This window comes from Gadus macrocephalus, chromosome 21, assembly GCF_031168955.1.
Source record: "Gadus macrocephalus chromosome 21, ASM3116895v1".
NCBI classification, from domain to species: Eukaryota; Metazoa; Chordata; class Actinopteri; order Gadiformes; family Gadidae; genus Gadus; species Gadus macrocephalus.
Window position 1 is genome coordinate 2,619,669 of NC_082402.1, and position 14,505 is coordinate 2,634,173.

The 14,505-nt window shown below is 51.1% G+C and overlaps 1 protein-coding gene across 1 annotated transcript; it reads left to right on the top strand.

Moving 5' to 3' along the window:
- Positions 1-2,557: 2,557 nt before the first annotated feature.
- Positions 2,558-14,072, top strand: ufl1 (UFM1-specific ligase 1). The gene is made up of 19 exons (XM_060042354.1): positions 2,558-2,871; positions 2,993-3,138; positions 3,306-3,334; positions 3,444-3,541; positions 4,101-4,215; positions 4,910-5,040; positions 5,468-5,526; positions 6,317-6,463; positions 7,052-7,227; positions 8,377-8,556; positions 9,617-9,743; positions 10,007-10,132; positions 10,336-10,456; positions 10,932-11,098; positions 11,319-11,464; positions 11,944-12,024; positions 12,362-12,447; positions 12,852-13,032; positions 13,600-14,072. Exons 1-19 carry the CDS (start codon positions 2,795-2,797, stop codon positions 13,834-13,836), a joined length of 2,430 nt encoding a protein of 809 aa, XP_059898337.1. The 5' UTR covers positions 2,558-2,794; the 3' UTR covers positions 13,837-14,072.
- The last annotated feature ends 433 nt before the right edge of the window (positions 14,073-14,505 follow it).

Here is a 14,505-nt window from a genome sequence, read left to right on the forward strand (position 1 = left end):
GGGGATGGAAGCTTGTGGTCTCGTGTGTGACGGAGCGGCCGCTGGTTTAAACATCTGAGGTTTCTGGAGTCTGAAGAGGAACGGTCCCCTGCAGCCATTTTTGGACACGGTAGGGCGCAGTACTTTCACCCATAACCACTCCGGACAGAACCGGACCTGCAGAGTTAATGCACCTGCCCTCTCTCTTTCTAACCTACTCCATCCTTCTCTCCCTCTCTGTTCTGCCTCTCCATCCCCCTCTTTCTCTCCTTCTCGTTCTCTCCCTCAGTGTCTCCCTCTCTCTAACTCCATTACTCTCTCTCCATCCCTCTCCGACATGACAAGACATTTAAGTGACTACAACACAGCCGAGCAGTAAGTGGCTGCCGGGCAGTCCTTGTCAGACACTTACAGACCATAATAACACCTTGAGTACGGTGCAATTACTGGAGCGCGGCCAGGCCAGAGTGCTCCACGAGACATTTCATCTCTGGCCTCGACCTCGCCACCCGGTTATCAATGTAAACATTTCCCATTAGGGCCGATTACAGCATGGCACTGAACTCAAGAGCCAACGCAAACTGGCCCAACCACTTTCATACAAACATTCACCTGGAAACGTTCAACGGAAGCCTTCCTGTGAGAATGGAGCGACGCAAGATTGTCTCCAAAAGGCTTCCATACTTTTTTTGGGCCATCTTAAAAAGGTTGCAAATATAGGTTTTTTTGATTAGAGATGGCTTAAGTTTAGAAGTTAGGTTAGGGATGGTTATTTTAGGTATTAGGTTAGAGATGGATCACTTTGGTGAGTTTAGTGGTTAGGTTGTTAAGTTCAGTTGTTATGTTGCATACGGTTACGTTTAGGTATGAGTTTAGAGATGGTTCGTTGAGTTGTTAGGTTGCATATGGTTAAGTTGATGTATAAGGTTAAAGATGGGTAGTTTAGCCATTCGTTTGGAGATAGTTCATTTAGTTGTTAGGTTGCATGTGGTTAAGCTTAGATGCTAGGTTAAGAGATGGTTACATCATGGACATATAATAAACAACCATCTAACTGCTTCTGTACTCACATCTCTGCAATAGCTGACCGGCCAGTCACAGCTGGAGCTTGTTCATTTTGGGGTGCTTTTCATTTTGGTGCAGCGGTGCGCCCGGTGTATGTGACCAGCACCGCCCGCACCGACTGGCCCCCCCCTAAATGTAACAGACCCCTTTGATTACTGTAATTAGCTACACCTGTGCTCCCCTGCCGACGTGTGCCGGTTGGGTTTGACGGAGCGGAGAAGGAAGGCCTTAAACCGCGTTCAGGAGCACAAAGGATTCAAACCGGCACCTTCAAAGACAGATATCTCTTACAGACTATTGCCAGTAATAATGATGTCTAAACTTGAACAGTTGAGGGCTTGTTGGTCTCGTTGTTTGTTGTTGTTGTGTTACTACTTGGTTACCATGGAGAGCAGCGCCTACACAATGTGCATTCAGAAACATGCCCTCATTTATTTTTCGGGTGATTTCTCGGGGAGCTGTGCTCTTTGATGTTCTCTACTTTATTTGGCTCCTCCGCGGCATGCGGCCAATCAAAGACGTTTAGTTGTTTTTTTCTCGAGTCATTCCTGAAATCAAAGCGTTGGCGGTTCCTGAGGCTAATTTGTTAGCTTTGCCACATCCTCCTCCCAGCTCATCTAAATGGAACCTCTCGGGTGGAAAGAGCCAGGCCTTGGGGTCTGCGCTGATAATAGATCTATCTCGCTGCACAGCTGATCAATATTGATATCCTGCCCAATAAACTCCCGAACCATTAGCCGTGACACAGCGGCCGCCTGCTGATTGGCCGATAGAGACATGCCACGATTACGTTGTGACATGTCGATAACCTTTGATGACATTTTCCGCAATTTTAACAAATGACGGGCGTGCTCACTCCCGCCACCTATTACGGCCACGGCCACGGGAACACACACAACCTGTCCCGGATCACAACTCCTTCACAACTACCAAGTAAAGCTCCGTTGGTGCGTCATTCCACGATTGTTGAAAATAAAAAATGTAGGTAAACCTACATTTTTTTTTTAAATATCCATTCTGTTCATTTACATTAGTTTCTGGGAACAGGTCCATTAAAAAAAAGAAAGAAAGCTAGATGCATCGCTGTCGCAGTCATGACTGACATGACTGATGCATACCTCCATCATCTACTGGGATTCACCCAGCAGCTAGGGCACACTGGTTTCATCCGCTCACGATCTCGTTTCCTGTCCAGCTGAGACGATAATTTCACGTCTCAAGTCTTTCCTTGTGTGTTTAGAAGGCATTACAACAGTACTGCTCCCTACTGGTACGACAGGCTTTAATAGCACTGCTCCATACTGCGACTGACTGCTCCATAATGGGACTGATCGCCTGTAGTCTACTGCCCTCCAGGGGTTTCAAACACGAACTACACACTGTAGCTGTCTACATTTTATACTACAACAAATGAAATATAGGCGATACAACGGTTTGCATCCACAAATAAAGCTGACATCTCAATAAAATCAGATTACGACAATAAGTCGTTACGTTTCTTTTTTGCTTCGCGCATATTTTGACGGTGACGATTGGTCTTCGAGGAGACCCGTAGTCCACCTCCTAGTGTTGACGTGTGATTAGCTTAGCCCGTTAGCTGACGACCCGCTACATACTGGCTGTCACACTGAACCGTCAGACAGGCACTGCCCTGGTACTGGTCCAATAACGCACTGGTCCGTTGAGCCACTGGCCCGTTACTGGTCCGTTGCCCCACTGGTCGGAGCCCACTGTGGACCTTGTTGTCAACATGGACGACGCCTGGGACGAGATCCGCCGTCTGGCCGCCGATCTGCAGACGGCGCAGTTCGCTCAGACGGTGCAGAGGTAACGGATCTCCTAACCCTAACTTAACCCTTAACCCCTAACCTTAGTTATGATGAAGCTTGGTACCGGGTCTGCCAGCTGTGAGCCGGCGGAGTCACATCTGGTCTATGGTTTCCTGCAGGTTGTCGGAGAGGAACTGCATCGAGATCATCACTAAGCTGGTGCAGGAGAAGCGTCTGGACGTGGTCCACACGCTGGACGGGAAGGAGTACATCACCCCGGCCCAGATCACCCAGGAGGTCCGCGATGAGCTCTACATCCAAGGAGGTCCGTCTGACCCCCGGTCACAAACCCCCTAATGCTAGCTGAGTACTGCAGCAAAACAGAGCTGAGTACTGTAGTATATACACCACATAACACTGTTTTGAGTATTTTAGTATGACAGTAGTATGACAGCTCAGTGTTGACCCCTGAATGCTGGTTTCTCTCCCCAGGGAGGATCAACATGGTGGACCTCCAGCAGGTGGGTGTTCCCCTCGTAGCGTTACTACTGAATCGCGACCGGTTTGATCCGGCTCCTCTTCATTCATACTACTCCACTCTCATGCACAGTCTGATGTCTGACGTTTCAGATCATCAACGTTGATCTGAACCACATTGAGGCCAGAGCCAATGAGATCACCAGAACGGAGAGGGGAGTCCAGCTGGTCCTGGGACAGCTCATTGATGTGTGAGGAGAACTTCTAGGTTTACATTCAGGGCATTTAGCAGACGCCGTTATTGAAAGAGACCAACAACGTTTAATACGCACACGGTGGAGTCGACCATGCAAGGCGCCAGCAAGCTGGTCAGGAGCAGTCAGGGTGAGGCGCCTTGCTCAATGACACCTCGACACTTGAGCTGGGGATCGAACTAGCAACCTTCAGGTTACCAGCCAATCCGCTCTACCTCCTGAGCTAAGCAGACCCCTGGTTGCCGTCTTCCCATGCTTTTCATTTTCTTTATGCAGGTTTGAACACATTTGTTGTCTATCTAAGACGACGTGCATATTTAGAAAACAAATACTGGTATAGCATACATGGAAATCTCACTTCTATGATTAAGAAGTTTAATTCCGCAAGTTTGCTTTCTAAACGTACTTCTTTCTTGCGTGGCTTTTACCAGCGCGAGGGGGCACTTGGTTATTCTGCAGTCCGCCCTGCAAGGAACAGAAGAACCTTTTGAATTCTATTCAATTATAATTTCAACAACGTCTTCTGAGGAGGGGCTGACCGCCTGTGCTCCTGCAGGAAGTACCTGGAGCGCCTGGCCGAGGAGGTGAACGACAAGCTACAGGAGGCCGGCCTCATCACCATCTCGGAGCTCTGCAAGACCTACGACCTGCCGGGGGACTTCCTGACAGAGGTGAGTCCGCTGCCAGGCGTCTGTGAACGCGTCTCACTCGCTCTCCAGTGGCGGCTTATGTCGGGACTAGACTCACTCATAGGGGTGTGAATCTTTGGCTTCAGACGATTCGATTCGATTAACGATTCAGTAGTTGGCGATTCGATTCAAGGACAATTTCTTTTTTGGAACGATTCGATTCTGTAAACCACGTTTCGATTCAGTAACTTTGAACCAAAATTCTATATCCGTGAAATAAACATGCAATAATGTGACACCCCTTGTACATTTTACCATTATTCTTTGCGAAGCCAAAATGCTTCCACACTTTGGATTTCAAGTTTGCTGGTGCATTAACAATCTCGCTGCCGCTCTCTGCCATGTTTGAAATGCACCAGTAGAGGGTGAGGGAGAAAAAAAACCTCTTGTGGGACTTCCTTGCAAGCTGACTAGCTGATGAGAGTTACGGATTACCGAGCTGCACTTCCCAAAATAAACGTGTAAACTAAGTCTTAAAACATTAATCATAATCGATTGATACGATTTAAAGCATTTATATCGATTATTGGTGAAGCCAAAGCGATTCATTCTATTTATTTATTTTAGCAGATCGATTTAGTTGAATCGGTAGGACTGACAATCGATTCATCGATGCATCGCATGAATCGTTACACCCCTACTCACTCATAAAGGTTTGTCTCTCGCCCGCGTCCAGGAGCTGTCCCGGCGTATGGGGAAGCTGGTCCAGGGCCAGTTTGACCAGTACAACCGAGGGGTCGTCTACACCCCCGCCTTCGTAGCACGCCACAAGGCGCGCATCAGAGGGCTGTTCAGCGCCGTCACCAGGTAGGGAACGGAGCAGCAGCAGCAGTAGTAGTGTGTGTGTGTAGTTAGAGTAACGCTGTCACCAGGTAGGGGAGGAGGAGCAGCAGCAGCAGCAGTAGTAGTGTGTGTGTAGTAAGAGTAACGCTGTCACCAGGTTCTGAGGTAGGGCGAGGAGCAGAAGTAGTACAAGTGGTGGTAGTGTTTGGGTTAGGTTCTTCAGACACCAGGAGGAAGTGATGCTAGCGATGCTGGTTACGGTGTGGCCCTCACCCCTTTAGCACCTTAACGCCATGAATCTAAAAACATAATGGTGATCAAAGTGGCTTCAGTCCTCTGCTAACTCAGTGGTGGAAGGGAAAGGTAAAGGTGGTGTGAACGCGTGATGTGGAAGGTAAAGGTGGTGTGAACGCGTGATGCAGTGCTTTAACGGTCCTCCTCTCTCCCTCAGACCCACCCCAGTCAGCAGTGCCATCGGAGCCTTCGGATTCCACGAGCACCTGCTCTACTGTAAGCCCCCGTGCTACACTGCTAGACTGACACCCTGCAACGCTGACACACCGTGACCTGTAGCTTCAGGATCATTATCCACCATGGACGTGTTCCTCCCTGGGTCCGGGTCGGTGGTGTAGCCGTTCTGTTCCCGACTCTGCTAATTCTGTGTTATGTTTTTTTCCCAAATGATGAGTCGGGGGACAACTGTTGCATTGCCAACAGAGTGGGTCTTTAATCCGTGCAATATAAGCACACCAACAAGATGTCTGTCGCACATGCACTCATCTCTCCAGCATGGCAGGCAGGGACCTCGCGGGTCACCCCAGGGTCACGCCACCCAATGCTCCAGTACAAAGCTCTCAAAACAAATATACATCCATACAAAAGTGCTTCAAGGAAAAATAATTAGTTCAAAGAAAAGAAAAGGATTCTTGAAATCTAACTTGTACACGGTGACATTGGCACGGTCTCCCAGTAGGTGGCGCTGGCCCCCCTTTCCTAGAGCGCCTCCCTGTCGCTACAGGCTGATCTACCGCCGCACATCTAGGGGGACACGCCCACGTATGAGGTCACGAGAGGCCGCTTGTCGCCACTGCTGGGCGCCACACCTGGTGGTGAAACGGAGGCCGTCAACGGGCCCCCCCCCCGACCAGCCCGGGTTCTAACGTGTGTGTGTGTGTGTGTGTGTGTGTGTGTGTGTGTGTGTGTGTGTGTGTGTGTGTGTGTGTGTGTGTGTGTGTGTGTGTGTGTGTGTGTGTGTGTGTGTGTGTGTGTGTGTGTGTGTGTGTGTGTGTGTGTGTTGCAGCCGTGCTGGAGGAGCTGGTCAACTCGGGGCGCCTGAAGGGGGCGGTGGTGGGGGGCCGGCAGGACAAGGCCGTCTACATCCCCGATATCTACTCCCGCACCCAGAACAACTGGGTGGACTCCTTCCTGCAGCAGAACGGTTACCTAGGTAACCCCCTCACCCCCGTCTCAGCCACTGCCCTCCCCCCGTATAACCCCCATCTGTTCCTTAATGACCTGTCTCTGTACTGTCTAACCCCTACCTGCTCCTTAATGACCTGTCTCTGTACTGTCTAACCCCTACCTGCTCTGTAATGATCTTTCTTTGTGCTGTCTAACCCCTTCCTGTGTACTGTCTAACCCCTAGCTGTCTCTGTACTGTCTAACCCCTAGCTGTCGCTGTACTGTCTAGCCCCCAACTGTCGCTGTACCGTCTAACCCCTAGCTGTCTCTGTACCGTCTAACCCCTAGCTGTCTCTGTACCGTCTAACCCCTAGCTGTCTCTGTACCGTCTAACCCCTAGCTGTCTCTGTACCGTCTAACCCCTAGCTGTCTCTGTACCGTCTAACCCCTAGCTGTCTCTGTACCGTCTAACCCCTAGCTGTCTCTGTACCGTCTAACCCCTAGCTGTCGCTGTACTGTCTAACCCCTAGCTGTCTCTGTACTGTCTAACCCCTAGCTGTCTCTGTACTGTCTAACCCCTAGCTGTCTCTGTACTGTCTAACCCCTAGCTGTCTCCGTACTGTCTAACCCCTAGAGTTCGACGCCCTGGTGCGACTGGGCATCCCGGAGCCGGCCGCCTTCATCAGGAAGCGGTTCCGCTCGGGCCGGCTGCTGTTCCTGCGTGCGGCGGCCGTGGGCCCCGGGCTGGTGGACCAGCTGGAGGCCTCGGTGGAGGAGGCCGTGAGCTCGTCCACCTGGGTGGACCTCCAGGTACCTGCACCTCACACCTCCGTCTGTCTCTGGAGCGCGGCACAGAGGAGCCGGCTCCGTTAACCTCTGAACCCCACAGGGCCCGCTACAGAGATCAGCCCCTCCCCACCTTTCAAGGACCCCGTCAGGCCTTTAAACACGTGACAAAGTGGTCATGGGACACACCACTAGAAAGATTAGGTCCTCAACTTTACATTTTTATCACAACTACTGTTTGCTTAACGAAAGACAAATAAGAAGCGTGCAACAACAAGATCAATATATATATATATATTTATACAACGGGGGGCCTGAATCCAGCGATCTGATTGGTTCCTAACTGTTGTATAATGAGCGTATACATAACTGCTATGACGCCCAATCATTTTGTGAAAGTATCACTCCGCGCCTTGAAGTGGAAAGTGTCAAAGAATACAACCGTGTTTTTACTAGTGTGTGTGTGTGGAGTCATTTTGCCATAATTGTAACAGTTGTATAAAATAAATAGCACAGTTCACTGAAGCCTAAAATCGGCGAGTGAACTGCTCCATAGGATAAATTGCCGGCGAACCGCTCTATCGGAGCCTTCTCTCGGAGGGACGCTAAAGTGTGTTGCATAGCGACCGTCGATGCATAGCGGCAGCCAGGAGGGACTACTTTTTGGTAGTCTTTAATAAAACGGCTACTTTGACTTTCTTGGTTTCTTTTTAAATGTAGTGTGTCTATGACTTTCGTTTCGCCATAACAGTAACCGTTGTATAAAAGCAATAGATCACTTCAGTCAGTGGCATGTGCTCATTATACCACTGTGAAGGGGGTCGCCGGCCCTCCGCTGCGCGTCGGGGCCGGACAACGCCCCTTAACAGTGGTATAATGAGCACATACCACAGCCTGTCGTGATCTATTGCTTAAATATATCGCGTCATTTCGAACGATATCTAAATTATACGTCATGATTGAAAGCCGAGTCTCCATTGATTCCAACAGTCCAAGTCCTATCACTCTGTGGCTAAAAGCTGCCGAACTAGAGGCAAAAAAACAAGCCTATAACTTTTTCTAGTTACAACCAATGACTATGTTCTACCTTTGTCTTTTAACACACGCACGCATGCACACACACACACATACCCCCATCACCTAACCCGTGTGTCCCCCCCCCCCCCCCCCCAGCCCATGCTGCCCAGCTCTCTGTCTCAGGAGGACGTGGGCATGCTGGTGAGCCAGGCCCTGAGGAACGCCGGGGTCACCACCTCGGCCCGCGTCCTGGGGGACAGCGTGGTGGTCAGCGAGAAGTTCATCAGCGGCTGCCTGGCGCTGTTCGACGACGCCATGCAGATGAAGGCCCACAAGGTACCCCTGACCCCTGACCCTAGTACACCATGCAGATGAAGGCCCACAAGGTACCCCGACCCCTGACCCCTGACCCTAGTACACCATGCAGATGAAGGCCCACAAGGTACCCCGACCCCTGACCCTAGCACACCATGCAGATGAAGGCCCACAAGGTACCCCGACCCCTGACCCCTGACCCTAGCACACCATGCAGATGAAGGCCCACAAGGTACCCTGACCCCTGACTAGGGATCGACCGATACCGATTTTTTTAGGGCCGATACGATACCGATATATTTTCCTCAGCCTTAGCCGATACGCCGATACCGATTTTCTTGAGCCGATTTTTTTTTTTTTTTTTTTTAAGGAACATTTATTGAACTTCAATATAGAAAACAATATTTAACAAATAGTAAAAACAGGTGAAGTAGAACAAGTAAGAACAAGTAGATGAACAATATTTAACAAATATTAAAAACAGGTGAGGTAGAACAAGTAAAAAAAAATAAAAAATTGGCGAAAATCAGCCGCGTATCGGCCGATACGATACACGTAAAAACCGTGAATATCGGCCGATACTATCGGCCGACCGATATATCGTCGATCCCTACCCCTGACCCTAGCACACCATGCAGATGAAGGCCCACAAGGTACCCCGACCCCTGACCCCTGACCCTAGCACACCATGCAGATGAAGGCCCACAAGGTACCCCGACCCCTGACCCTAGCACACCATGCAGATGAAGGCCCACAAGGTACCCCGACCCCTGACCCTAGTACACCATGCAGATGAAGGCCCACAAGGTACCCCGACCCCTGACCCCTGACCCTAGCACACCATGCAGATGAAGGCCCCCTTATCACCAGTTACTGTGATTTGGAAAAGTCCTTCTTTCTAAATGTCTGATAATATGCGAGTACCACACTGCGAAAACGACCAAAACCAGGGCAGCGGGAGAAGGTCCACGCCCGAACAGACGGCCTGACTGTCGGCCACATGCTGGGGACTCATTAACCCCACGACCTCAGGGGGACGCCGTCACTCAGAGGTTCTCCTTCTGTCTCCTCCCCCACCCAGGAGGTGAAGAACAACCCCGTGTTCCTGCTCACCGAGGAGGAGGTGAGGCAGACCTCCCCCCTGACGGACAGCTCTGCTCCCTCCAAGAAGGAGAAGAGGGAGGCGGAGCGCAGGAAGAAGACAACGGGTGAGGAGGAGGAGGAGGAGGAGGAGAGGATTGGATTAGCCTCCTTAACTTTTAGGATTTATAATTTGTGATTTAACATGAGTTGTAAATAGTGAGAGAGGAAGAGAGCCACAACCAAGCCATGTCCCCTCCCCCACAGCCTCCTAAACCAATGAGGAGTGTTGATTCCCTGAACCAATGGGGGAGGAGGAGTGGTAGAGGTGTGTCTCTGGTCTGCTGCGGCTGATCTGTGACGGGGGGGGGGGTTGTGTTTCTGTTTCCAGAGGGCAGCGGGAGCGTGAAGGGGGGCGGGGGGGGCAACGCCCGCGAGTTCAAGATCCGCAAAACCAAGAAGAAGGGAAGGAGGGACGAGGACAGCGACGAGGAGACGGGACCCCCCTCCCAGACAGGTGAGACCCCCCTCCCAGACAGGTGAGACCCCCCTCCCAGACAGGTGAGTCCGGAACCCGGTGGGAGGTTCCAGTCATCACCGTTAATCCCCGGTGGGAGGGGTTAGTCATCATACCTCCTGGTAATGCTAAGCCGCTACATTAGCTCTTACATTAGCCCTGAGCTAGCCTGGCTAACCCCCTCCCTCCCCCCCGCCCCCCAGGGCGCGGCCGGCCGGCGGAGGTCCCCTTCATGACGGCGTCGGAGGTGGCGGTGGTGTTGGAGGCGGCGGCCGGAGATTTCCCTGAGGAATCTCTGCTGGAGCTGGCGGAGCATTTAGCCAGGTAAGAGGGGGTTACCGTGGTAACGAGGGTTTAGCCAGGTAACGAGGGATAAGCCAGGTAACGAGGGATAAGCCAGGTAACGAGGGTTAAGCCAGGTAACAAGGGGTTAGCGAGGTAACAAGGGGTTAATGAGGGTTTAGCCAGGTAACGAGGGATAAGCCAGGTAACAAGGGGTTAGCGAAGTAACAAGGGGTTAACGAGGGTTTAGCGAGGTAACGAGGGGTTAGCCAGGTAACAAAGGGTTAACGAGGAAAGGAGGGGCAGCGAGGGGTTAGCCTACATCGCTAATGTACTTTTAATGCACTCCTACCCTTAAAGTCGCCCCACCAGTGTTGTGGCAGATGCCTCAAAGCCGGACAACAGTTTGGTTTCATTTCCCCTGACGGATCCCATAGCCATCCTATAACACTGCACTACACAACTGCACTACACAACTGCGCCAGGAGTTGCTCTGACCCTTGTGCCGTCCGCCCAGGCCTTTGAGCAAGGCGTACCAGGAGGTGGTGCGCTCTGTGTTCCTGTCCTCCAGCAGCTCTCCCTCGGGAGCCAATAAGAAGAAGAGCATGAAGGAGCTGCAGGAGGAGGTGACCAACCTCTACAACAACATCCGCCTCTTCGAGAAGGGCGCCAAGCTGCTCCCAGGTAAGACCTAACCATCACTAGGTTAACCCATTCCCCGTACACAACAGAGAGAGCTAGGATAAGATGCTACACAACGCGAAGTACTATTCATTAATCAAGCCCATTAATGGATTACTCTTCAGTGCATCAGGGTTAGTGGTATCAGGTGTGTAGTGACCTCACTGTAGGTCAGGTGTGTCGGTGACCTCACTGTGTGTGTGTTTGTGTGCGTGTGCGTCAGAGGAGACCCAGGTCCACGCCACGAGGCACGTGCTGAAGACGCTGTGCACCGACGTCACCAACGCGCTGGTGAACTTCCTGGCGGCGGACCTGATGATGTCGATGGACCAGATGACGTCGGGGGAGGAGCCTAGCCTGAGCGGCGAGGTGGGGGGTGCCGCCTGTGCTTTAGTGACATCACAAGTGGGCGTGTCCACTGAGCTGTACGTTGGGATAGATCGGATAAGTGGACCACAGCCATCACTGGCAGGACTTTAGATCATGGCGTCACTACGATGGGTCGCTTTGTTCAAACCCTTTTAATATTGGAGACCAACACTGGAGAATAAACTTAGTGGGTCAAAGAGAAGTGAGACGGGTCTGAGTTATGAAATCCAGAGTATTAATGACAGGAAGTGGCAGCCTGGACAGCTAAAGAGTAAAGACCTTTCTCAGAAAGTTCCCAAACCCCTTAAACCTGGACTGCCAGCTGTGTTCCTCCGGGGGGGGGGGGGGAGATCGGTTGGTTCCCTCCTCCGTCTGACTCCCCTCACTCGCACTGAGCGGCCGTGAAGCCGTCCTCCTAACTCTCCTTAACGACGCCAACATGGCCGACGGCTCGTTAACACCGGCACCGTGTCCCTCAGGTGCGGGCCAAGATCCTGGGGAAGCTTCCGGAGGAGACCAGGGCGCCCCTCATGAAGCTCCACCACAGCCTGAGTGGGAAGGTCAGTGGGGGGGGGGGGGGGTATGGTTTCAACCAGTTCATTGTGGACGGCCTTTTTACCTGCAATTACCAAGATTTATAAAGATCGGCGTTTTCTGTTCCAATTCTGCCGTCCGGAATCAAAGCCCGGTCCATAGACATGTTTAGGTTTCAGGTTGGAGATTACGTTCATTTAGTTTAGATCTGTTTGGGTTCGGTACTAGGTTTGGTGCGGTTAAGGTCTTTTGGGGGGAAAGCAATGCATCCTGGGAATAAAGGCGAGTCTGCCGATAGGTGGGGCTTAGTGAAATCATCGTGGCATAGTTGAGCGTGTGAACACTGCTGTGTTGCGTGTGCAGAGCATCGAAGACTTCCTGAACAACGTTGAGACTGCAGCTGAGGCCTGTGGACTCCTTCTGAAGAAGGGCGACAAGAAGAGGGAGAGGTAACTCAAAGCTAATGCTAACGACACTGTGGCTAAAGTTAAGATACTATGACCTACTGTGGCTATTGCTAACCATGCTGTGGCTAAAGCTAACCACAATATTACCTACCGAGAGCAGATGGACTTTACCCATCGTATCTCAAACGGTGGGCCACAATCTGTCGTTTAGGAAGTTCAGTCACAGAAATATCTCATCACGTTGATCTTCACACCTTATTGATAATGCAAAATGTGCTCCTTTTCTGACCGCTTTACTTTATTTTACTGTTTATTTTGACTGTTGTGATTCAACATGATTGAATCAGATCTCGGATGTTTCCAGTTTTCTGCACTGGATAGAACAACTGTCGAATGACCCCCAGACATAAATAATAACATGGATACTAAACACTCTCGTCCCCCAGACAGTCTCTCTTCGTGCACCGTAACGCTCTCCTGGAGCAGCTGAAGCAGACGGAGGACCCGGCACTGGTGCTCCACCTCACCAGCGTGCTGCTCTTCCAGGGCGCCACCCACTGCATCCTGCACGCGCCCGGCCGCTGCGTGCCCGGGGTCATCAGCACCCTCAGCGGGCGCATCCCCACGGTAACCCTAGCATCCCTACGGCAACCAGCCTCTATCTAACCCTAGCATCCCCACGGCAACCAGCCTGCCTCTAACCCTAGCATCCTCACGGTAACCAGCCTGTAATCTGAGGTCCTTTTGTTGGGATGAGTAGGTCACTTAATAGTAAATTAAATGGTACCAATATTTCCAGAATAACCATGAGGAGGTGGTAGCGCTATGTTAGTTTGCTCATAGCTCTGTGAGTGGAAACCTCGATTAATGTGAAAGACGCATCAAGGGACCACAATACTGCGTTACACACCACCTCCTCTCTGTCTCTCTACATCCCCCCCTTCCCTTCTCCTCCTCGCTCCTGTCTCCCTCTCCCTCCATGTCTCCTCCCTCCTTCCCTTCTGCTGTCTCTCCCTTCCCTTCTCCCCCTCCTCTCTCACTCTGTCTGTCTCTCTACACCCCCCCTCCCTCCCTCCCTCCTTCCCTCCTTCCCTTCTCACTCCTCTATCTCCCTCTCCCTCCTCTCTCCTTCCATTCCTGTCTCTCCCTTCTCCCCCTCCTCTCTCACTCTGTCTGTCTGTCTCTCGCTCTCAGGAGAGCCACCAGCTCCTCTCCCAGTACCAGGGTCTGGTGGTGAAACAGCTGAACCAGGGCAGGAAGAAGACCGCAGAGAAGGAGGTGAAGAAAGAGGAGAAGGAGGACGAAGAGGAAAAGGAGGAGGAGGAGAAGAAGGAGGAGGAGGAGGATATCCGCGGGGAGCTGTTGTCCCTGATGCCCCAGGTGAAAAACCTGGTCCTGGTCCAGAGGAAGACCTCGGTGGGCGAGGACTAAGACGAAGACCTCGTGGTCGAGGACTAAGACCCCCTCAGAGAGCAGAGGAGGGGTCGGGAGGTCTTGGGGTACTGATCAGAGGTCGGCTTCATTCTGATTAGAATGCGGCCAGAAGGGGATTTAATTGAGTTGAAATTGTATTCAAAATGTTTCCATGAACATGAAAGTCCTCAATGAGGTTCAACTGTAATTCAATATAAATAAAATCCCACTTTCACAGAGAAAGTTCAAGCTTACTTTGTGTCTTTTGGTTTCATTTTTAAGATTTTGCTGGCCAAATCATGCAGTTCATCAAGCAAATTAAAAAATAATAAATTTACATCATATTAAAACATATTAACCTGAGCTATTTGTGAACTGAAAAATACAGGAGGGACTATGAAATAAAAGTTAGACATATCGCACATAATACTAAATGTAAGTCACAACACGCGAGGAGGTGAGTCGACTGTTGCCCTCTAATGGACACTCGTGGTACTGTAGTGCCTTGTAATCCATGTTTAGGACACTAGAGGGAGTGGTGGAGCACCTGGGAGTCACTAGAACCGTGCAAACATTTCTCGTCTCGCTTTTATTTATAATAACCAATTGTATTTCCTGTTCAGTTATTCCTCCACATCGGCGCTACCCTACATACGAGGCTATTTATATCTGCGCCAACTCCGCCTT